Source organism: Peromyscus californicus, unplaced genomic scaffold (assembly GCF_007827085.1).
Source record: "Peromyscus californicus insignis strain IS unplaced genomic scaffold, ASM782708v3 Scaffold_2__1_contigs__length_46816999, whole genome shotgun sequence".
Lineage (NCBI taxonomy): Eukaryota > Metazoa > Chordata > Mammalia > Rodentia > Cricetidae > Peromyscus > Peromyscus californicus.
In genome coordinates, this window is record NW_026294540.1 from 26801295 (window position 1) to 26826369 (window position 25075).

The 25075-nt window shown below is 47.6% G+C and overlaps 1 protein-coding gene across 8 annotated transcripts in view; it reads right to left on the bottom strand.

Moving 5' to 3' along the window:
• The window catches only part of Cux1 (cut like homeobox 1), a 340338-nt gene that overhangs the window by 174668 nt on the left and 140595 nt on the right, over window positions 1–25075 (bottom strand). For all 8 annotated transcript variants that reach the window (XM_052754026.1, XM_052754027.1, XM_052754028.1 and 5 more), the window contains exon 3: window positions 1049–1096. In XM_052754026.1, the coding sequence (XP_052609986.1) occupies window positions 1049–1096 (48 nt within the window). The remainder of the gene's footprint in view (window positions 1–1048; window positions 1097–25075) is intronic.

The following is a 25075-nucleotide window of genomic DNA, read 5'->3' on the forward strand; positions in this document are numbered from 1 at the left end:
GCTGATAAACCATTTTACTACTAAGAAAAAAGATGAAGACAATGTAAAGAATGGAAGTGGAGAAATATATCACAGCTTCAGCAGATTAAAAACATGAAAGGGCTGTAGAGAAGGCTCAGGTTAGTTAAGAGCATTTGCTGCTCTTGTAGAGGACCAGAGTTCCGATCCCAGCACCCACGTGGTGGCTCACAACCATGTCTCATTCCAGTTCCGGGGGATCTGACCTCTGTATGTTCCAGGGGTGAATGTTTGTTTGTATTTAGACAGGGCTTTGCCATATTGCATTGGCTGAACGGAAACGCCACTATGTAGCTGGCATCTAGAACAAAATCCTCCTGTCTCAGTCTCCTGAGTGCTGGGTGGATTATAAGAGTGCTCCACCAGGCCTGGCTGTGAAGGATTGTTTAAATTACTGTTGGAGTAGACATGCTTCAAGTTGGATTGAACGCTGAGGTTAACTCTCGCTCCCAATTAATTGTCTGGGCTTGTGAAACAGAAAATTAAGTACAGCAATCAATCAATCTAATTTCAACATGAGTTAAATTTGATGACTTTGCCATAATAATTACATGTAATCGTTATGATTATAAAATTTCAAACTTTTCAATCAAAGACAACAGTTACTATTGGCTTCTTCTAAAGGTATTTCTGACCTCCTTTCACTTTAACAGCCTGTCTGTGGGGGAGAGGGAGGTGTCCCTTGAGACATCGGGGAAGTGGAGGGTGTTCAGGAAGTAGGAGACTGTGCCCCGGGGTTTCAAGACTCAGTGACAGTCAGTCCACTTCCACAGCTTCTCACCCGGCCTGAATCAAAAGGAGCTGAGGCTCACTTTCACATCAGCATCCATCTCTCTGCTTCCTGAACGAGGACGCAAGCAAGCTGCCTTAGGCTACCGTTGCCAGCCCATCCCACCCTCAAACTGTGAGCCAGTCGACATTCCTTCCTCAAGTGGCTTTTGTCTGGCATTTTGTCACAGGAATAAGAAAAGTATCTAACATGCAAACAAAAGGTGGCTTGAGTATACCGTGAACACGGAGGCTTACTTACCTCCCCTTGGAAGCTCTTGAGCAGCGGTGCTACCTGCTTGCGCAAATCCTGGGTGGAGAGGAGGTCAGGAAACAGCCATTGGAGGAAAGAGAAGAAGAACATGGGTTAGGATTCCTGTGAAGGCTCTGTACAGATTATCACCACAGAAAATCACAAAGCAAGACAAAATGGAACAAAACAGTGTAACTTCTAACATGCACATGTTGTGTGTGTGGTATATGTACATGTTCATGCGAATGTGTGCATGTGTCCTCCTGGAGGCTAGGAGTTGACTGCCTCACTTGTTCCTTGCTTACTTTTGAGGCAGGGTCTCTCACTGGCCTGGAGCTGATTCAGCTAGGCTGTCTGGCCAGCAGGGCCTCAGACCTATCTCGGCCTTCCAACACTAGGATTACAAGGCCCGACACACCTGGCATTTATGTGGATGTGGGTGCTGGGGATCGAACTGGGGTCCTCGTGCTCACATGGCAAGACACTTTACCCACTGAGCCCCCTCCCTTAGCCATAGTTTCCCAAGGGCTGCATTCACACATGTGCCACCTTTTTACTTCTTGGCTCCTCCACTGGACCATCCCTCATTTCTACACTAAGTTCAACGACCAGAAGCAGTGAGATGCGCTCACAGGCTTTTCTTAACACAAACACCGCCACCTGGCCCCCAAAGACATCCTGAGACCTGTGAACCCATGAGTTGACACAGTAAAGTGGCACTGCAGCTGTGATTATGTTAACAATTGTGAGTCAGGGAGAGAATCCTGGACCATCTAGGTGGGACTAAGGTCATTAGAGTGCCCCAGAGAAACACAGGGATCCTTCCAAGAGGGAGTCAGGAGGGGACGCAGACACAGAAGCCGAGATTGGGAAGACAGGAAGACATGGGGTCCTGGCCAGAAGACAAGTATAGCCTGGCAGAGCTGGCGCAGGCTGGAACCAGACCTCCCCAAAGCTTCTGGAAGGAATGCAGCTTCTGCTGGCACCTCCATGTCCACCTCGTAAATCCTGCTCTGGATTCCCACCCTCCAGCAGTGTCGGATGATGTATCCCTGTTGTTATAAGCAGATGGTAGCAACAGGGAATAAAACACTATTCTGTTCAGCCCACCACCCATTCTATAAAGGCAGGATAAAAATCTAACAGTGAAGGGCAAAGAAAGATTAAAAACAAAGGATAACAGGAGAAAGATTTGTGTTTCCTGGTTTTTTTGTTTTTTTTTTTTTTTTTTTTTGAGACAAGGTTTCATGTAACCCAGGAGGGTCAGGAACTTATTATGTAGCTCAGGATAATCTTCAACCTCCATCTCCCAAGTGCTGGAATTATACAGCCCTATTTCTAAAAAGAATTAATTTTATTCATTTATCATTTTGCATATATCTTTGCACCTGCATGCAGGTGCCCAGAGAGGCCAGAAGAGGGTGCTGGATCTCTTGGAACTAGAGTTCCTGGTAATTGTGAGCCACCTGTGAACAGAAACCTGGTCCTCTGCAGGAGCAACAAGCACTTTTAACCACTGAGTCATCTCTCTAGCCCCAGGCTCTACTTTTCACAAAAGTATTAATGAGGATTGGATGTAGTGGAGCACACTTTCAGGACTTGGTAAGTAAAGGTGGAAATCTCAGAAGTTCAAGGTCAGCCTGAGCTATATAAGAACGAACATTCTCTCCCCACCCCCCCATCCCCGCTGTGTGTGTGTGTGTGTGTGTGTGTGTGTGTGTGTGTGTGTGTGTGTGTGTGTGAGTGATATTCTACAATCACTTTACTATTAAGTCTTAGTATACTGTGGCACACCCTTTGCTACAGGTGGTTGACCACCTCTACCATGGGCAGCTCAGGACAAGAGATGCATTTACAAATGGGTACTCTCCTGTGAGAGAGAGTCAGTGGGAGAGGTTAAGAGACTTCAAGAACTCTAAGAGAGCCAGGAGGATGCAGAGCTAAGCACAGGGAGCTCCCAAGAGAAGGCTGTTGCTTCTACAGACAGCGGCCGAGCTAAGGACCAAGGAAAGACTAGCTTTAGCAGCTGGGAAGCTCCAGGGACCAGAGAGCAGCTGGAGTAGGTTTGGAAGCGGCCACAGCAAATGTGTAGACCGTTTGGTTCAAGCACCAGGGGAAAGGACAGGGAGGAATGGGGCCAGGCCTGAGAGTGCTAACTGGATGTCCAGTCTGTGCTGGACACCACAGTCCTTCACCTTTGCCCAGTGATCCCATCCACACTATGCCCTGGAACACTGAACAGAAGGATGTCCACAGCTTAGAAAGGAAGGCAGTTTGTCTAAGGTCATGGAGCTGGACGAGTTAGGATCTGAACTGAACTCAGTCTCTCCTCTCTCCCTCTCTCCTCTTTCTCTCTCTGGCTCACACTAAGCTGAGATTGTACAAAGGATTAAATCACCACAAGTGTGGAATGGCATGATGGCAGTAGCCACCAAAAGAGTAACATGGTACTGATGGACACGTGTGTCACTCAGATGGCTTATGAGCGCCAGGTGTGGTGACTCGGGAGGATCAGAAGCTCAAGGGCAGCCTGAGCTGACCAGTCAGCTCCTCTCTTACAAGGCCCCACTCAGAGGACCGAGAGACATGCTGGGGGAGGTCACACGATGACAGAACTGAAGGGCCCAGAAATGGGGACTGCAGCAGAGACGAGGACAGTAGGGTGCTTCGTGGGTCAGTGTGGCCCAAGTCCAGGCAGTCCCTGGGCTGTCCAAGCCTCCCTCTTGGTACAAGGCTGGCCTCAAGAGCAAACCAACTGTAGGAGGCAAGGAGGTAACAGAACTATCTCTGCAGCCTACGACAGGGCTCCAGGAAGGCCAGAGAGCTACGCCTCTCATGACAGGCTTGCCGCTCCCCCATTTTAACTATTTGGGGCTTTTTGAAATGGGATCTCACTGGTCTTAAACTCAATGTAGTTGAGGATGACCTTGAACTCCTCGACCCTCCTGTCTCTACCTCCCGAATGCTGAGAATACAGGCATGTGCCACCATGCCTAGCTGGTGTGGTCTGGGGATAGAATCCAGGGCTTTGCCAACTGGGCCACAATCCCAGTCCCTAAAGCAACCTTTTTGATACTAAAGCTAGATGTGCATCTGTCTGCCCACAGGTGCATGTGCACCCCCTGCCCCTCCCAATGGCTGACGGGAAGAAGAAATGACTATATATTCACATGTCACACACAAACTGACACAGATGCACTTCAAGCCACCAGCTAAAAGTCACCCGTTCTAATTTTATTTCTTGGCAGTTTGAGAAATGCCTTATCTCAATCTGCCGCCTGCAAATATTATCTGGTTTGTTACTAAACTAAGGAGAGAGACTCAAAGCTGCTCAGTTCTGGCCCACGGGACTCTGTCACCATCGGTTAGCATGGACAGGAAATGATTTTATCCTTGTTTTAGAGCCTGGTGCCCTTTGTATTCTAGACAACCACTGACAGCACAGTCTCTGCCGCTTCTGGTCTCAGGTCCTGACCATTGCCGACCGAAGGAAGGTGGGGTTCAGGTTGATTGAAACCACACTAAGATGAGTGACAACCCGGTACCTGACACCTGTTTAAAGTCCTAACAACAGAGTTGAACACTTAATTGAGTTATGGGTCCTTCGGCCTTATCAGTTTTCCTCTATCTTGGACCACTCACTGAAGACAAAGGAAACCAGGTCTGCACCACAGAAACCGATGCTCCTGTGTCTGGGATAGAGGTGGTGCCGTCACTTACCTGCTTGCCCTGCAACCACGAGGACCTGAGTTTGATCCTTAGCACCCTGGTAAAAAGCTGGGCACAGGGTTAGCCAGTCAAGCTGACTCATTGAGCCCCACATGCTAATTAGAGACCTTGTCTCAAAAAGCAAGATGGAAAGTTCCTGAGGAATGACATGAGGCTGACCTCTGACCTCTACACACCTGACCACCTATAATCACAACAAATATGTATACATATACATACAGTAAATACATTTTTAAATTAGGAGAAACTAATGCCCTTGAAGAGATTACTATCAGATGTCTGTTGGAAAGGGTCAACATAATTTGTTTTGGCCCTCTCTCCTGAGTATATAGCAAAAAAGGTGACGTTACCGGAGAAACTTCTATGTAGAAATGATTTTCATTATTCTGGGCTGGAGAATGGACTCAGCAGTTAAGAGTACATGTTGCTCTTACAGATGACCTGGGTTTGATTCCCAGCATCCACATGGTGACTCACAACCATCTGTAACTCTAGTCTCAGGAGATCTGAAGCCTTTTTCTGGTCTCTGTAGGCATCAGGCATGCATGTGGTGCACATATATACTTGCAGACAAAACACTCACATACAAAAATAACAAAAGAAAAAAATCTTTAAAAAAAAAGTTGGCAGAGACAGTCACTTTGGCTTAAAAGGAAAAGAGACAAAACACAAAGAAAGGTCCAACTACGTTCTTAGCCCTGCATCGAAGAGGGGTGTGTGGGCTTCGTAAACGCAAAGTTAAAGGCCCTTGTGGACCTGGGCTTTTTGTTTGTCTGAGGCCCAGAAGTGGTCACTGGAAGGCTTTGTCCCCTCCTTGGGGTCCGGGGTTACTAATCTCTCGTGACATCTCTCCTGCTTAAGTGTCCCCTCTAGATCCAGAGTTACCTGACTCAGGGTAGGGTAGGGGCTCTCCTTTCTTTGCTCCTTAATTTCAGCTCAGATTTTCTGCCCATGTCCAGGTGTTGAAAAGCTGGGGTAGGACTTAACCCAGGTGAAAATAGAAAACTGATTTGCACAAAGGACCCTTAGAAATGTTCAGGGCGAGGTGACAGGTCCCATAGCCACACAGGACTGGAAAACATGATTTCCTTATGACTTCATGAAGCCTTCACTTTGCTTTCATTATCCAGACCTCAAAGCAAGAAACTTCTTAATCAGGCATAGTGGTGTGGCCTTGTGGTCCCAACACTGGTGAGGCACAAACAGGTAGGTTCCTGGGGCGTGTTGGCCAGCCTAGCCTACTCGGAGACCTCTGGGCCAGGAAAGAGACCTGGTATCAAAAAACCAGGTGGATGGCTCCTGAGGAAGGACGCCTGAGGTCCACGGACCTTCACATGCACATGAATGGATAACCCCCAACACACACACACCCCATAAAGGAAATTGTGACTGAAAAGGTCTTCCAGAGCCAGGAGATGGCTTGGCAGGCAAAAGAGATTGCTGCCAAGCCTGGTGACCCGAGTTCAACTCCAGACTCTGTATGATGGAAGGAAAGAACTAAGTCCTGCAAGTTCTCTGACCACCCCACACTAAATAGATACGTTTTTAAAAAAGGAAAATGTCCTAAGTATGTGTTCAGAGCACATTTGACATTTGTATTTGTATTGTTTATGGGTGGGGGTGTGTTTGCCTGCATGTTATCTGTGCACATGTGTGCCTGGTACCTAAGGAAGCCAGAAGAGGGCATCAGATCCCCTGAAACTGAAGTTACACACAACTGTGAGCCGTCATGTGGGAGCTAGGACTCGAACCCAGGTCCTTTGGAAGAGCAGCCACTGCTTTTAACTGCCGTCTCTCCAGCCCCCAAAGCCCATGTTTATATAGCATACTGTATAAAAACTGACATCACCGAATGCAAGACACACCCTTGCTCTAAACTGCAGGAAGAGAAACAAGTCCTCTTATATTTGAGTGGTCATTACCATAGTCACCTTGATTTTGAAATGCACAAAACACATAAAAAAAATCTAAGTATTACAGATGACATATATTCACTCCAAAATGAAATAAAGTACAAATAATAGGCTCCAAGTCATTGGTTTAAAAAACCAAAACAAAACAAAACTATATAGTAGCTCCTATTTTAGAGACTATCATGATAGTTTGTATTTTTAAAAAAGGGAAGGGTCCTGCTTCTGAGATACATACTAAAGTGTTTGTGGCTTGATGTACGGGGAGGAATTAGGAGTAAGAACAGGAGAAGTAGTGATGGGTGTAACAGGCGCAATGCATCTTAAGGGGTGGTGTTCCTCACTTTGTCTTGGGAATATCTGAACTAGATCCATTATGTCTCTCCGAGACACGAAGCCTTCTGCTGAGCAATCGCAGAACTAGCAGACAAAGTTAGGAGAGTGGGTCAGGGCTGCCCTTTGAAGCCACAGCCTTTGAACTAGTCAGTGGAAATGGCCAGTTGCAAGTTCACCTGGGAATGCCAGAGTCATGTGATCCAACACTCAGCCCACCTGCCCTGCCTATCACAAGGGAACTCGGGACTCGCCAGTGAGCTGGGCAAGCGCTGAGATTTGGTGGAAACCTCTCTGGTGAAGAGGGGCAATACGTTGTTGCTTACTAATCCCTGGTGCGCATTTCACTTAAACAGGGCATAGTGGTTCACAACGACAATGGTTTACATTACATGCCTGTTTCCCAGGACTAGGGGAGCTGAGGCAAGAGGGTTGAGAATCAAAAACTTGAGGTCAGCCTAGTGTACATGGTGAAACTGTATCTCAAAATAAAAACTTGCAAATAAAAAAAGGAAAGTCTGATTGGCTGGCTGGGGATGCAGCTCATTTCATACAATGCTTGCCTAACGTGCACAAAGCTGTGGGTGTGCTTTCCAGCACCACAGTGCAGGGGTGGCACACACCTGCAAACCCAGCACTCAGGAAGCAGAGGCGGGAGGACCAGCGGAGGGAGGGCCATCCTAAATAGGATGTACTTAAGCCCAGCTTGGGCTACAGGAAAGCCTGTCTTTAAAAGAGAAAGGATGGGGGAAGAGGGCAGAGAAGAGGGAAGGGAATCGCAGCCGTTTCTTTACTAGGAGTCTCTGCTTTAGTGAGACATCACAGCTATGGCTCCCCAGACACCCAGCTCTAGGAGGACAATGTGAACCCGAGAAGAGGAGGTAGAAATGGCTGAAGCTTCTTCCACCACAGGGCCCTCCTGTCCTCTGAAAGTGGCTGACGGTGTCGGGCTGGGCTCTCCTGGCTCCTTCCTGTCCTGGACAATGCACTTTTGGCAGCTGTTCTAAGTCCCCGGTGTGTCTCCAGTGTCATCTGATTTGAGTCACACTGCACAGGGGTTGTCTAGAAGGAACTGCTGGAGTACCTTTCTAGAACAGAAGGAAGGCGTGGGGCTCTAGTACTTGTCACAGTGGACAGTGCCCCCATCGACTCTACAGCTCTTCACAAATACAGAAATCATGGCCAGGGATGGAGTCAGTCGGCAGACTGCCTGTCTAGCGTGCATGAAGCCCATGTTCCATCACCAACACTACACAAGACAGGTGTGATGGTGTAAGGCTGTAAACCTAGCAGTTGTGAGGTGGAGGCAGGAGGATCAGGCATTTGTAGTGAGCTCCAAACCAGCCTGAGATACACAAAACTGTGGAAAGAAAAAGAAAGAAAGAGAAAGGAAGGAAGGAAGGAAGGAAGGAAGGAAGGAAGGAAGGAAGGAAGGAAGGAAGGAAGGACCCAAAAAACACAGATTCCAGAACATCCAGATGGTAGGTACGGGCAACTTAAACAGAATGATTTCTTTTGAGATCTAGACATTTCTATGTACAGATTCATAAAATCTGAATTCAGTATTTGTAAGTACAGGAAAGCAGAGTACGTACAGAGTCAGTACAGCCCTCTAACCAAAGTGCAGCTTCTTGAAAAAGTAACAGCAAGTCAATCCTCCCTTCCTAAAAAGTAACAATGAAGTGCCCCACACCCCCTCAGTTTTTCCTTCTTGGGGCATGTGTGTGTGTGTGTGTGTGTGTGTGTGTGTGTGTGTGTGTGTGTGTGTGTATGTGACAGACGGACAGATGACAGGACCTTATTATTTAGCTCATGATCCCCCCGCTTCCTTCCACCTGAGTGCTGAGGTCACAGGCCTGGACCACTAAACAATAATAAGCAACCTGCTGTCTTAAGAAGTAAGCCATCAGTCCTCACAATAACCTCCACGAACACTTGCCCAATCCATGAAGATGCAGAGAATCACAGTTCCCTGTGAAGGGGAGTTAGCTCCAAGTACTTGTTCCTGGTGTCATTTATGACACCCGTGATTCCCTTTATCGACATAGGCAAGAACCCAGACCAGGGGTGAAGTTTGGGAGTGTGGAGGCCAGAGGCTGATGCTGAGTGTCTTCCTCAGTCACTCTCCACCTTATCTTTTGCGGCAGGGCCTCTTGCTGAACGTGGAGCGCGCTGATTCAGCTAGACTGGCTGCCAGCAGACTCCAGGATCCTCGGATGTATGCCTCCGCAGCGCTGCACCTTCAGACATGTGCCACCACAGCCAACTTTACTTGAGTTCTGGGGATCACCTCAGGTCCCCATGCTTTCATGGCAAGCACTTTTCCAATTGAACCATCTCCTCAGCCTCCAGGTGTGAGGTTCTTAAAACAAGATATTCTCTATGACACTTCGATTGCAGAGTTCAACTTAAACAGAGTTTGGTGAAAAGCGAAGTTTCCCTTTGTCCCAGGATGCAGGAACCTTCACTTCTCATCACATCATGTGAAGATGAATGGCATGGCTATTGATGGTCTTCAAGCTTTCAAAGGCGGCTTTTATAGATGAGCACATACCCTTTCTAGTCTCTGTAAGGTTGAGGAGTGGTTTTCAATGGCATTTAAACTGGGGTGTTAAATAAAAAATCTCTCTCTACAACAGCATCCAATATGGCCTGGCAGTATCTCAGAGAATTTAGTTCACAGATTTGCGAAAATTCCATTAGCTTTAATTATTTATCAGCAGTCGAGTTAGATTACAGTTCTTGACCTATTTTCACAGTGGATGGGCCACCCAGCAATGGAACAGATGAATAGTCTTTTTCCTAAACTGAAATAATAGAAACCTACTTTAAAGAAAGAATGAAACCCCAAACATGTAATTACCACGATGCAGACCCTGCCACATTGCCTTTGTCTCGGGATAAAATGTACATCTTTGCGAGGTTTTGGTTATTAAATAAGATTATCTTGAAAAGGAGAAACTCACTCATGCTATAATTTCTTCCCATTTAAATTTCTTTGCTCCATTTAAAGCATTCTGTGTCCTGGTGGAAAGTCTCAAATGTAATGGATGTGACTTTAGCACTGTCCCAATAACGTTGGGTGATGCGAGGGCCAGCTACCTAGAGCCAGAGAGACTGGAGAAGGTGTAGAGATCAGGTGTGGGGCTCCAGTGGGTAAGTGGTGGAAGCCAGTCAGTGAGGGACACAAAGGACAGAGACCCTGTGAGTTCCCAAGCAATAGCAGCTCTGCCAGGACCTCTGGCTGAAGAGCCAGGGTCATTTGTGTCCACCCCAGAGTGCCAGATCCGAACAGAAACAAATCAAGGAGAGGGTGGTCCCAGATGGCATGGGTCACGCTGTAACAGAATGACTGGTGGATGCATGGCAGCTCCTTGGCCTATTGCAGAACCCAAGGCTTCGTTTAGCCAGTGTCTGGAGAATCCTGGCTTCCTCAAGACCCTGTAGCAAGTCCACTAGGTTAAAACTACTTGCTATTTTGCCATTTCTGCATTTTCTCAAAAGTAGAGTTTTTTAGAAGCTCTAATATCCATACTCCAATGCTGTTATAAACTTCTGTATTCATCTCTAACATGGTCAACATCAATAGATCTTTCCCTCCCTCCTTCTCAAAGACAGCATCTTGATATGAGTCACGCTGGCCTCAAACACACTATATAGCTGAAGATGACCTGGAACTTCTGATCCTGCTGTTTCCCCCTGATGAATGTTGAGATTACAGGTGTGCACCACCGTGCCTGATTATGGAACTTGGTGCATTACACATGTTAGGAACTCACTCTACCACTGAGCCACATCCTATCCCCTATTGCTCTCAATTTAAAGAAAACAAAATGTTGAGAACTAAAGGCTGTTGGGAGCTCAAGATCACGTTTCCACTCTGAGGACCTATATGCAATACAGACAAAAAGTCAGATATTTGCACCCCCACTTGGGAGGGTGTGCAAACACTGGCCTGTCTGCCCAGATCCCAAATCCTTGGGTCCCAGAGTAGGCACACGCTGCAGATAGCTTGGAACACAGAGTTGGGATGGGAAAGAAGAGGAAGCAACCTCAGATCCCTGTGCTCAGTTCTCCAAAGGAGTCTTGTTTGCCTTCCAGGTGACTCCAGTGTTCTCCAGCGCTCTTTTTCTTTCTCTTTCAGCGTGCTCGTGCACTGTGTGGTTGTAGGTGTAGGTACACGGTGGTGTGTGGGAGTCACCTGTCATTATTGAGGTGCCGTCTACCTTGTTTTTTGAGCCAGGGTCTCTTACTGGCCTGGAGTTTACCAATTAGGCTAGGCTGGCTGGTCAGTGAGCCCTAAGGACCCACCGATTTCATCTCTTCAGTGCTGGCATTGTAAGTGGACACCACCATGCCTGTGGTGGTTTGTTTTTTTTATTTTTTAAATGTGGGTATGGACATCAAACCAAGGTCCTTGTGCTTGCCCAGGAAGCACTTCACCAAAGGAACAACTTCTCCAGACTTCTTCTGGGCCACTTTCAAAGTAGATGGTCATATCTAAACGTCTACTTGTATTTCAGAATTATAAAAATATTGCTATGAGTTTACCAAAGATAGGATTCACACATCCCTTACATCAGACACCATTTTAATGTTCACTCTGAGTACTGAGTGGGAGTCCTGGTCCCTTCCCCTCAAATACCTCATGTCTTGGTAAGAACGAACCCAGATTAGGGTGCCTCGCAGACTTCTGAGTTCTTTGCTGATGGAGTTCAAGGAATATGCTGGGTGAATGAGCAAAGATGCTCTTCCCAGACTGGCTAGTAAGGTGACTCTGCAACTCCATGTGCTAGGCAAGGGCCAGGCTCTAAAGGGGCCTTTTTACCAGGGTTGTCTCAGGAACCAATCAGGTAGCATGGACCCTCCTCTCACCAGACACACCCACTGCATAATTTATTTAGGACCTTGGGCCCTCCTAACATCCCAAAAAATGGCTATTTAAAGGTTAGAATGCAGATTAATCCCTGGCTTGGAGTTTTTGCTTCTAGGAATTTATCCCTAAGACTAACCAGAGAAGTAGGAATAATTTATGCACAAGAATGGTTAGGCAATGTTTAGGGCAGGGAAAAAAACTAGAAACAGTTTAGATTCTACAGTGGAATTACTTATTGAAGATAAGCTAGTTTTGCAGTACAGTGGACTATTGAAAACTGATGAAATTATTTTTCAACAAACTGCAAATACTGTTGAATCAAGCGAGTGGTTTACATTTCTTTTTGTTTTTGAGACAGCATCTCCTGGAGCTCAGCTAGCTTCAAACTCACTACGTAGCCAAGGAGGACCTTGAATTTCTGATCATACTCTCCATGTCCCGAGCTCTGGGGTTATGGCATGTATCACCACACTTGGTTTACATGGTGCTAGGAATAGAAGACAGGCTTTGTATGTGCTAGGCAAAAAGCCACTGGGATACAGGCCTAGCACCGATTTCTATTTCTTCAACAGACATCTGCTGGACAGCACGGGTGCTCTTTAATCCTGGACAAAGCCAAATGCTTCCAGCCAGGAACAGAACTGCATGCCTGTAATCTCAGCATTCGGGAGGTAGAAGCAGGAAGACAGGAAGTTTAAAGTCAGCCTTGGTTATGTAACTAATTTCAGAAAAGCCTGGGTTACATGAGACCCTATAGCAACAAACAAAAACCCAGTAAGTTCCTGTGCCTCCTATACAACATAATCCTAAGTGTTTGTCTTAATTTTTATTTATGTTCATGTGTTAAATGAGTTGCTGTTCTACTCGTGTGATAAGATACCATGACAAATGCAACTTATAAAAGAAAGTATTTAATTGTTTACGGTTCCAGAGGGTTAGAGACCTTTATGGTAGAGCGCAGGCCTGGCAATGGGAAGGGCAGGAATCTTCTGAAATCTCAAAGCCTGCTCCTACTGACTCACCTCCACCAGCAAGGCCACCATCCCTAACCTTCCCCAACAGTTCCACTAACAGGAAACCGTATTCAAACCTGAGCCTATGCGGACCATTCTTATTCAAACTACCACATGCATGTTTGTGCACATGTGTGCAGGTGCCCTGAGGCCAGAAGATGTTGGATTCCATGGAGCTGGAGTTATTGGCTGTTTTGTGAGCCATAATATGGGTGCTATGAACCAAACTTAAGTCCTCTGGAAGAGCATCAAGTACTCTTAACTGTTAAGCCATCTCTTCAGCCCCCTAATTGTTTTAAAATAGGTAGTAATCATGAATAAACAGACAGTGAAGATAAGAAACCATGCCCAATAGCTATGAACTCAATGCAAAAATCATACATTTACTTAAAACATTTTTGTTATTTATTTACTTATTTCACAACTCATTTTCAAAGTGTGATCTCTGTAGATTATGATGTCACAGTATCAGAAAGTTGTACAGGCCTAAAAGTCACATGCAAATACTCATTTTTAGGATATAGCTGGTTTAATTTTCTCTCCTTTATGCTGTATGCATATTTCTATGATGAGCAACCCCACTTTTATCATCAGAGGAACAAGTCTCAGGAGAGAATGTAGAAGATTTGAAATACCATAAACCAACATCTAAAGAACAAAGATGGTCCCTACACAGCTCCAGTGTGAACAGAGAGAAGGTATCAATATTCAGCAGACAAATCTCAAAACAAGGACAGGGGTGTGTGTGTGTGTGTGTGTGTGTGTGTGTGTGTGTGTGTGTGTGTGTGTGTGTGTGTATTTGACTTAAAGGCGGACTGAGGCGCAGCTCAGCAGTATACCATTTGCCTAGAATCCCCCAGTGAGGGGCTGGGGACAAGACTCAGCCTAAGAACTGCTTTGTAATATTGCCAGAGTCTTGGGTTCAATCCCTAACAATCATAAAAACAAACAAACGTTTATATAACTTAAAGTTAGATCTCAAACATGCTCCTTCCAGATCTGGTCTCCATTTCCATTGCTTCCTCATCTGAAAGCTTGGCCTCAATTTTATCCATCATTCATGTGTACATCGCTTTATAAAAGGAAGATACAAGGGGAGGGGGTTCCTTTGTCTCATCTTAATCATGAACACATACTGTTTATTAATATTTAGTAGCTTCACAGAGCTGCTCAGGAGTAATTAATAATAAACGATGAGCAAATCTACTTGCAGACACAATGCTTACTGCACACGATCAAAAAGAGACTGGATCCTAACTAGGTGCCCAGTGGCCCATGCGCAACCAGCAAGTCCGCAGAGATGGAATCTAAATGAGGTCTGTTTGCACATGACTGTCCCCCTTTCCCCTTCTAGTCATTTCTTATGGAAAATAACACAGAGACGGGGACTGGCACAGGAAACGCAGACCATAATTTCTTAATTTCTAGATGGAAATCTTTATGCCACATGGATGGCTTACAAAATGTCTGATGAAGCAGGCAACTGAGGAATGGAAATCTTTGACAGCAGCTTTTAAAACTATTGGAAGATGTCCTGATGCATTTCAAAGCATGCCGGCACCTAACATGGGAGGGGAACAAAATCTTCAGGGCCGAGTGAAGCATCCTGACTCCAGTCCTCACCCTGAGTGCTGCGTGCTGCTAAGAAGAACTCGACTTCATTCTATCCAAGAAGGTCCCTTTTGGGACGTCCAAGAATCTGCTCCTCAGTTCCATCTAGTGTTATCCAATAGGTATCCCCAGAGAACGCCCCCAGACTAGGGAGCTGAGTTTTACCATGGTAGGCATGGGCGGAGAGAAAAGGCACACTCTAGAACATTCTAATGTTCAATCTCCAAGTTTTCTGACCCACTGACTTTTCACTCTTCACTAGTCTGCAGTGCTCCAGAGTACAGTTACCTCTCATTATCCACCCGGGATTGGCTTCAACCCTGGACCCATCTGACACAGCATCCGTGGATGCTGGGGTTCCATACATAAAATGACACAGTACTGACGCAGAACCGACTTGTACACAGCCACACAGTGCATCTGTGGACCATATTTTAATTTCTCTTTTGTTAAGGTTTTGGGGGTGGAACTCAGGGACCTATAGACAAGTGCTCCACCACTGAGCCATGCTCCCAGCCTTTCACTGAGAGAGTCTAGGCCAGTGTTCTATAGCTGTACACTGGCCCCAGCCCTGAATCATCTCTACATGACTGCAATGTTATGTTTCTAGCTGTTATATTGGATCATTTCAGGAATAAGCACAGCAAACAAATTAATAATCTTTGCACATTCAATATAGATGAGAATTTCCCTCTATTTTTAATCCATATTCAACTATAATATATATATATTATAATCTATATATAATATATATATATTATATATATAGAACTTGAAGGCATGGAGGGGCTGTCAACTACACAAAGAGCCATTTAAAAGCGTTAAGAAAAAGTGTAATACTCAACAGAGAAAATGGCTTTAAAATACTTCTGAAGGCAGGATGTGGTAGTGCATGCCTATAATCCCAGAACTTGGGAGGTTGAGTCAGGAGGATCATGATTCTAGGCAAGCCTGGGCTATCTAGAGAAACTGGCTCAAAAAGAAAAAACAAAACACCCCACAATTAAAGAAAAACAATCAAATAAATACTTTAGGAATTCCTCTTTTCACCCGTCTTGTGCCTCTTAAGCAAGAGTAGGCTACAGGCAGTCTTGAGATTCTCTCTTGACTACCCAGCCTGGCATCTGTACAGTGAAAGAGCTTAGCAAAGAGACTCAGTGGAAGGCTTCAGTCTGCTGTCCAGAGCCGCCTGACTGGCTGGCTGAGTCATCCAGAAGTTCACAGATGTCAAAAGCAGCTGCCCAGACTTTGCTGTTATTACCATATACGGCTAATATAGATCCACTTATCTCCAACCATCATTCAGTGGGGCTTCAGTAATTTCCACACCTTATCCTCTCTCTTCAGAATGTCTCGATCTGCAACCTGGCATGTAAGACTGTGCACCCAACCACAGGACCTAGAACTATCACCCTGGGCTGCAAAATGTGTACATGGCTAAGTGTTTGAATAAGGTCAAGGTCCAAGACTAACTGTTTACATTCCAGCGACATCAAAAGAGACTAGCACAGGGCAGTAAGGCTTCAGAAACAATTCCACCTGAGTAGTGCCCCCCGCCCCAGTGTTTTTATCATATACTCAGGAATAGTCTGAAAAATTGTGGTTGGTAGGGATTATTTTTGACCTATTCCCTACTTAAATGACAAAATGTTTTCAGGTTCCTACAGGCTGGCAGAATTATCTGGGGAAGGGCTAGAGGTGTCGCTCAGCTGGGAGAGTGCTTGCCTGGCACGATGAAATCCTGTGTTCATAAACCTAACACAGGGCAAACATCTATAATCCTAGCACTGGGAAGGTAGAGGCAGGGGGACTGAGAGTTCAAGATCGCCCTCTGCTAAAGAGTAGAAGCCAGACTAGGATGTTTGAGATCCTGTCTGAGCAACAAAACAAAACCCAACTCAAAACTAAACACATGCTCCCCCTGCCCCTGCAAACCAATCAACCAATCTAAAAAAAAAAAAAAAAATTAAGAGAGACTTATCTAAGAAAATGTTCCATTCATGGATTCAATCAATAAATGACTATGGAATCAAACCTACAGACAAGCAAAGAAATACTTCCTTAGGCCTATCTCCAACTTCCAGCAGATGGGAGAACAGACACCCACTCTCGGGATGGCCAGCAGCTGACACTTCGTGACTCCCAACTGTGCCTCCTGGGAGTTCAACCAAAGAAGGCAAAGCAGAGAGGGCTCGTCAGCCTCGCCTTCTCCTTCCATTTTCATGGTCTCCATGTAGCAAATGGAAAATCCTTAGCTACAACCTTTAAAAGCTACAAAGACCTATGAAAAGCAACTATAGACAGCAGGAGATACAGAAGTCCAGGCCCTGAGCATCCAGACATCTACTCGGAGGTGAAGCTATTTACGTCCACGGAGGGTTCCCCGAGACTCATGTTTTTTAAAAAGGAACTAAGGTTTAGTTAGCATGGTGGTTCATACTTGTCATCCCAGCACTCAGGAGGTTGACGCAGGAGGATCATAAATTTGAGGTCAGCTACAATGCTGAAGAATACTGCTCTCTAGTTATGATGTGGCCATTTCTACCTTGCAATCAGAGCAGCTAAGACTGCGCACTCCCGAGACTCTCACAAGCCTGGGCATCCTGAGCTGGAGTGTAGCTCGGTGGTGGAGTGCTTGCCTAGAGTGCAGGAGGTTCAGGTTGGATCCCCAGCACCACAAAAGCTGGCTTACAGGACTATAATCCCAACACTCCAGAGGGAGAAGTAGGGGATGCAAGAGGTCAAGATCATCCTTGGACTTAATCAGTTTCTGGCCAACTGGAGCTACATGAGACCCTGTTCCATGGAGTGGGAGGAATGTCACCAGGACCTTCACCTGAGATTCCAGTCACTCTCTCCTTCCTGCTCCCCACCCCCGGCTCTATATGCTCCATCCCAGCTTCCAATCACAACACAGAGGGCTTTTTTCAGACAGGTTTTCCAGGGGATAATGCAAGGGCATTTCGGGGCTAGGGGAGTAGCACTGCTAGAGGAGTTCTTACAGGCTCATGCCCAGCACCCATAAACTGGGCATGGTAGCACACGCTTGTGTCCTCAGCAAGCAGGAGAGAGGCGGGAAGATCTGAAGTTCAAGATCACCTTGAGGTACACAGTGACATTGAGGCCCATCTGGAGTACATGAGACCTTGTCTCAAAAAGTGGGGAGAGCAGGGAGATGGCTCTACGGGTACCAGTGCTTGAAGCAAAACCTAACTGCCTGGGCTCAGTCCCTGGGACTCCCAGGGCAGAAGGAGAGAGGTAACTTCTGCAAGTTGCCCTTTGACCTAAAATTGCCAGACATCTGCACACTTTTTTTTTAAAAAAAAAAAAAATAGGTGCTGGAGATTAAACTCAGGTCACATGCTTGTACAGTGAGCACTCTTACCAACTGGGTTACCTCCTCAGGCCCAGAAAGTTCAAATTTGTAGAGATATACAGGAAGAAGTGCCAGCTGGTGGGCCAAACCTCTCTACCAGGCAGCCTTAGTGTGAAGAAGCAGGGAAGACTACCTGGAGGGGAAAAGGAGATGTGCAGAACTTGGGGTTCAAGAGGCCTGGTGGGTGGGGAGATGGATCAACCAGTAAAACACTTGCCTTCCGAGAGGGAGAACCTGAGTTCAATCCCCAGAACACATATCAAAAGCGGAGCATCATGGACAGCTAAGCTGAAACCTGCAGGTCAATGAGGAGCTTTGTCTTAAACGAAAGATAGACGGTACCTGGGGAAAGACACCTAAACTGACCTCTGACCTCTACACATACATGTGCACACCCACCAGTGAGCACATGCACGAACACACGAAGGCTCGACTCACTTGATTGGTTGTACTTCCAATGGTGCTCAGCAGCTCCCTGTTCTCACAGTTCTATTCCCTAAGCCTCCCAGTAACTGAGTTGCTGCCCTGTGGAGCCTTCAGGACACATCCTGAAGGGTTGTCCTGGTAAGTGAGCCAGGTTTAGCGAGGGGTTAAGGTCTGACCACATCCTACAGAAGTCTGATAGCAGCATACACATGCCAGCACCAACAGGGATCACCAAGCGCAGATTTACCATCAGTCTGCCCATGGGACATGTGGGGTTTGGGGACCCGATGCCTTCTACCCTAAGCTATCTGGATAGAGTGCCACCCCGAGACCTGATGGCTCCCCGCTGTCTTCTAAGCTGTGTTCTTCTGGAGGTGCTAGAGAGGCCTAGGCAGGCCAAGCCTTTCAGGTCAGGACACGTGTGTCACCGACTCCCTGGACCTCCTCCTTTCTGTCCCCAGATGCTCCCTTTGGACCTCAGGCATGGTGAACCTGAACGAGTGATCAGGACCAGGGCAACTCTTGAAGAGCTATTAAAAGTCCCATTTGCCCACTAGGAAGCACACAACCAGGACAGGGTCTATCCTCTAAAAAAGACACTTTCTTACAATTGCCTTTTTTTTCTTTTTTGGAGTTGGGGTCTCATGTAGTCTAGGTGGGTCTCAAACTCTCTAGGTAGCTGATGGTGTCCTTGAACTCTTGATCCTCTGGCCTCCACCTACACGTGCTGGAATTACAGGCTGCTAAATGCAAAAGTGTTTGTTCTGCCTGTACTACTCCAGAGAAATGAAGGAGAGGAAGGGTCCTGGTAAGACGCCAGTCATCGGCAGGTGCTAAGCACTAGTCCCCTAACTACCTTGTCATGATGTACTTGGTTCACACAGACAGAATAAAGTGTGTAGATGGCAGATAAGGAAAGGATGAGACCCAAACAAGCCAACCCAGAAGGAAAGTGCAGGGCAGATGTATGATCCAGGAAAGGGATAGGAATGGAGCCAAGGAAGGTCTGGACACAGAGGTTGGGCAGAAAAGGAGGGAATCTAGAAAGAAGACCCCAAAAAGGGGCAAAGTGAGGTGCACATAAGAAAAAAGCAGGGTAACTAAAAGGCTCGACAGGTAAAGGGGAGTGCTGACAAGCCTGACCACTGAGCTGGATCCAAAGGACCCCCACATAGTGGAAAGGTAGAACCAGCTCCTTCCTGCAAGCTGTCCTCTGATCGCCACACAGACACCACGGCATCCATACCTACACATGTTCATGCATAGACATACTAAATAAATGTAAAATTAAAAACCCTATCAACAGGGATCCAGCGGTGGAGCTGGCCTGAGAGAACACTGCTCAAGGAATCCAGGCATGGACTAAGTGATAAAGGACACTCACCAAGGTGGTGAGGCCCTGTCCAGAGCCTGCTGTAAGATCAGGACTCTGGCCAGAAGCACAGACAGAGGCTTGAGGCCCTGTCCAGAGTCACATACAAACACAGGTAGTGCAGCCGTGAGAGTCAGAACAGTCAGAACAACAGCGGTTCCGAGAGGGTAAGAAGGTGATTGTGAGACTCAGGCATGGCAATTCAGGAAGGCTCTTCTGACTCTGTGGAACACGAGCACGCCTGTGACAGGGTTTAAGTCCACTGACTCACAGGTGCTCACTTAGAAGCCCCCAGCAGCAGGGGAAGGAAGGATTTGAGGGAGGGAGAGCAGATCTGGAGAACTGTGCTCAGTCGCTAACAGGAGATGGTCCACCCTGGGTCGGCAAGCTCCAGCTAGCCAGCTAAATCCAGCTGGCTCCTGGTATTTTTATGGTCGGTGAGCTAAGAATGGTTTTTACACTTTTAAATGGTTACATTTAAAATGGTTATGTAAGTGACTACATAATATCCTGATTTTGCCTTTTGCCCAGCCAGGTCTAAAATATTTAATGCCATACCCTTCAAGAGAAAGTTTATGGTCAGGCCTGTCATCCCAGCTACTTGGGAGACTGAGGCTGCAAGAACAGAAGTTCAAGGCCAGCCTGGGCAGCTTGATGAGACCCTGTCTTTAAAAAGAGAAGAGAAGAGAAGAGAGGAGAGGAGAGGGGAGGGGAGGGGAGGGGAGGGGAGGAGAGGGGAGGGGAGGGGAGGGGAGGGGAGGGGAGGGGAGGGGAGAGGGAGGGAGGGAGGGAGGGAGGGAGGGAGGGAGGGAGGGAAGGAAGGAAGGAAGGAAGGAAGGAAGGAAGGAAGGAAGGAAGGAAGGAAGGACGCTTAAGAAGCTAGCTTAGGGTTGAACACTGACCCAGAGTCCCCAGTGAGTGTGTCAGGTTCAGTCACTAGCACCAGTCACACACACAAGTGTGGGTCTCTGACCTATCCTTTCTGCTTGTCCCACCCTCTCCCACTTGTGAGAAGGATTTGCCTTAGCCGTGTGGTGAACCAGGTTTTGGAACCCAGGCACGTGTGTGTCCTGTGAGTGTCAGAAGCCCACCATGATCTTGAGTGAACTGAAAAGGTATAACCCTCAACCCCAGTGAGTCCCCACCCAGACTTCCCAGACTGAGAGGCTGCTGTGAACGTCCAATGAGACCTGGACCAGGATGTGTCTGGGAAAGCTCAGAATGCTTCTGGAATAAAAATTTATTCCTGCTCGTTTATGAGCCTGTTTATCACCAACATCTACTCTCTCTTCTCATAAACGTTGCAACTTGACATCCTATCTCAGTCCAAGACATATAGCACATGGGGCGACAGGGCAGAAATCCGCCCAACTGCCAAGATGCGACTGGGCGTTCTGCTCTGTGCCCCGTGACCCTGTCTCGTCAATGGGTCAGGGGCACCTCGGTTAGGCCAGTTCCAGCTCTACCTCACTAAACCCGTCTGCATGGTGGAGGAAGATGTCAAACTCAGGCTGAAAATGAGCCCAGGAAATCTGCACTCCAGTCTGTATGGAAAAACCATCTCAACCAAACAGCTTTCTTGCTTTTCTGTGTGTGTATATGTGTATCTGTATACATGTTTATGTGCATGTGTGCACATGTGTGTGGAGGCCGGAGCTCCACAAGGTGATGATTGTAAGTGCTATATACATTATTTTTTGGGGCAGTGTCTCATTGGCTTGGAACTTTCCAATTCAGCTGTGTTGGCTGGCCAGTGAGCCCCAGAAATTCACCGGCCTCCTCCTCCTCCTCCTCCTCCTCCTCCTCCTCCTCCTCCTCCTCCTCCTCGATGCTGTGATTACAAGCACATTATCCAATGACAAAACTAGAGCTAGAATCGTGGCTCTCAAGTCTCACTACCATTTCAGTGTAAGTGGTTAACTAGTAGGGAAGCAACTTGGGCCAGGGTGAGTCTTGCTGCTTTGAGTAAGGCTGCAGTGAGTGTTAGGAATGCACTTGTGAGTATCTGCTGTGTGCCTTGCATGCATACAGCCAAGAAGTTAATTAACCCTCACCCCCCCCCCATTCTTCTATTTTTTTCTTGTCATATAGGCAGGCCAGCATCAGACTTAACAGTCCTCCTGCCTTAGCCTCTGTGTGCTGGGATTATAGGGATGCTACCACACCTGGCTGGTCCTGGACCTTGAAGGGGGAGTTCTGCAGGGAGGACAAGACACAGACAGCACAGCAAGGCAATTTCAGGAGCCCATGCAAGGCGGGGACACAAAATCCTGGGCTGAAGCCAATCCCTCCTCCAGGCAAAAGGAACTTTCTCTTGGAATTCAGAGCACCTAGCATAGAGTTGTTCATCACCCAAGACAACTGCTTTACAGGACAGAGAACTCCAGTGAGGTCCAGCCACCCCAAGGTTGATATTCCTAGGACTTTTAGGACTCACTTGATGGAAGTGTTTATTGAGTGATCTAAAGGGTGGAGAGGGATCATTTCTACTCCCACCCTTGCCCCTCACTCACAGCTAAATAAACAAGAGAGACTCAGTTAAAAGGCAAAGAACACAAACATTAAACATGATTGTGTTCAAGCTGGAGAGGAAGGCCAGACAGCTTAGCGGTTAGCTAAAGCTCAGGCAAGGGCCAAGTTGAAGGTCACTGCCAACTCCCAGGTCTAGACTGTGGGTGGGTAGCCTAATCATTTTCAAAAGACTTGAAGCTATCTGTGATAGTGGTTAAGGCATGGTGAGTCTAGGCATGAGGAAATTATTCCTAGTCAAGTGGGACATATACGCATAATGCTAGCACCCAGGAGGCTGCTAGTTCAATGCTATCTTGGGCTACAGAGGGATAAAATGCTGGGGGTGTGGCTGGGCTATAGAACACTTGCCTAGCATGCACAAGACCCTGGGTTCCATCACCGGCCCAGCAAACAGAATGAATTAAAGAAGAAAGAAGGCACTCTCCGTCAAAGGCGCCGACTGGGGAAACACTTGGAAGTGCTTTTGCTGACAAGCTGCCCGGGAGAGCCACTGCCGACAGAGGCCGGGTTCTATTTTAGTGCTAACATCGGGAAACAAGCTGAAGACACATGCGCCTCAATTCAGGGCAGCTGCTTTCCCAAACAGCTCAAAATAGGAACGCTCCACAACACACGTGCACTGGCACGCACACGCGTGCGTGCGTCCACCACTCACACAACCAGCAGGCCCCAAGTTGGCACAAAAGGTTTCATTTTCTTGTAGAGCCTGAAAACTCCAAACCAGACCAGTTCCACACAGTTGTTATAGTCTTGAAGCAGGCTGCCTGACACTCTTCATGTGCTGTGTGGTCACCTGGGGAAAGCTTAATCTCAGCGGCAACTGGACCACAAGTGGCCCTGCTGCCGACCATTTGGCTGTCACACTCTTTCCATTTGTCACCAGCTTCAGCACAGCAGAAAACCTGTTCCCACCCCTGCCGGCAGGGTGCTCTGTCTGGAGCAGGGACAATTCTGCTTCCCAGATGTGGCTGAAGTAAATGCAGGAGGCATGCTTGCCAGGGAATTGAGAGTTCAGGCAGTCTCCCGGCACTTGCAGTCTACGTTGAAAGGAGCAGGCTTCTGCCTAGCAGAAGTGAAAACAGACGTTCTCATGCAGGAGGAAGCACAAGCTGGGTGATGAGCAGACTCTGGAGGCCGCCTTTTCTAGAGCCTCCACCACCAGAGTGCCTGGCCTTGTGTGCTGGAGGAAGGCCAGCAGATGCTCTGTCCAGGGACGCAGGGTGAGGCCGGATCCGTGGCTGGTGGAGGCTTACAGACCTTTTCCGGGCATCCTCAGCAGTGAGGCCTGGAGCCCCAGAGGAAACATACTTCAAAGGCCAGCCGTGAACCTGGGAGGTCAGCAGCTCCTCTCTCATGTCCTTGACACAAGTCTGCACTGTTGGAGAGGGGAGAAGAAAGCCGGACCCTAGCAGTCAGCAGGAGGAAACGGCTTCCTGACTGGTCCCTAGTGTGCCTTGGGAAGCCAGCCTTGGGCCCAGTCCACACTTGGTGGAGCATGCGAGGCTGAGGTTACTGTCCTGGTTCCAAAGAACCTATCTTTTGTGCCAATGGTGGACTCAACTTCATGAGGCCGATGGCTCCCTTTTCCTCCTTCCAGAAGCCCTACAAATCCCAGGGGTGGAAATGAAGGACAAGGGTGACAGGTGCTTTTCAAGAAATCCTGGCAAAGCCATGACTTGGGAGTGTGTCTTGTGCTGGGAAAGATACCCTGAACTTTGTATGGTCTCCCCAGACCCCTACTTGGGGTATAGATCACGTGTGCTTTTGAACAGGCCCCCAGGGTTCTGTGAAGAACTTTGTACGGAGTCCATGTGGCAGGAAGAAGCAAGCCATAAGGAAATGGAGGGACGCTGCTGCAAGGGTGAGTGGCCCAAGCAACCAAGGTGAACTGAGCAGAGCTGGAGTGCGGAGAGCCAGACCGCCAACCCTAACAACTCCCCACAACCATCCAGTCTGACTCCAAGTTCTCCAAGGCCCTCTCAAAACGAAACCAAGGCCTTTTAAAAAAGTCACTTGGAAGAGAGGTATCAGGCAGGTTCCTGAAGGCGGCAACAGAGGGAGCCCAAGCCTTCAGCCCAGTCCAAATACAGGTGCCTGGCAGAGAAACTGGCTTGTCCTGGTTACCAGGAGGTATGTGCCAAGCTGGCCAAGAAAACAATGGCGGTGGCGGGGGGCGGGGGGGCAGAGAAGGAGGAGGAGAGGCTCAGGGCTGCACTCACAGGAGTACTGTAATGATGGGGAAGCTGGAGGGGACAACAGATGCCCAGGAAGGACTGTATTTTTGCATGGGGATTCAAGGTGAGCGTGAGGGTGACTGACTGAACTGCCAGACACGGTGAGGGAATGGAAGCCGCGGCCAGGTGGGAAAGAGTAGGGGAGTGGGCGAGAGTCCGGAGAACACCAGACAGTCCTGTCCAAACTGCTCAGAGAGGCATGAGACTAGTGCGGGCCACACAGCGGGAGGGCAGAGTGCTCGCTAGTCTGCAAGGCGGTTCAGGATACACACAGCAACTGCACTGCTACCGTTAGTTTCTGATCTACTAGGACTGGAGAGGCAAACGCTCCCCTTGGGAGCTCAGGACCACCCCAAAATAATGAGCCCTGCTCTCTCCACAGGCCAGCTTCACTGTCTGCTTACAACTGCATTCTTGGGACCCATCACCAAAAACAAAATTAAGGAACAAGGCTTTCTTTAAATAAAGGCAAAGCTGAGGCCAGAAGGTGAACCCTCTTTCCTCGACTACTCAGCTGCTTACTCCAGAGCTGGTGGTAGCCATGGCATTCCGTGGGACAGTCAAAAGCTCCCTGGATTTGAAGAGACTTGGGTTGGTATAATAGGTCAGTGGTAAGTGCTTGTT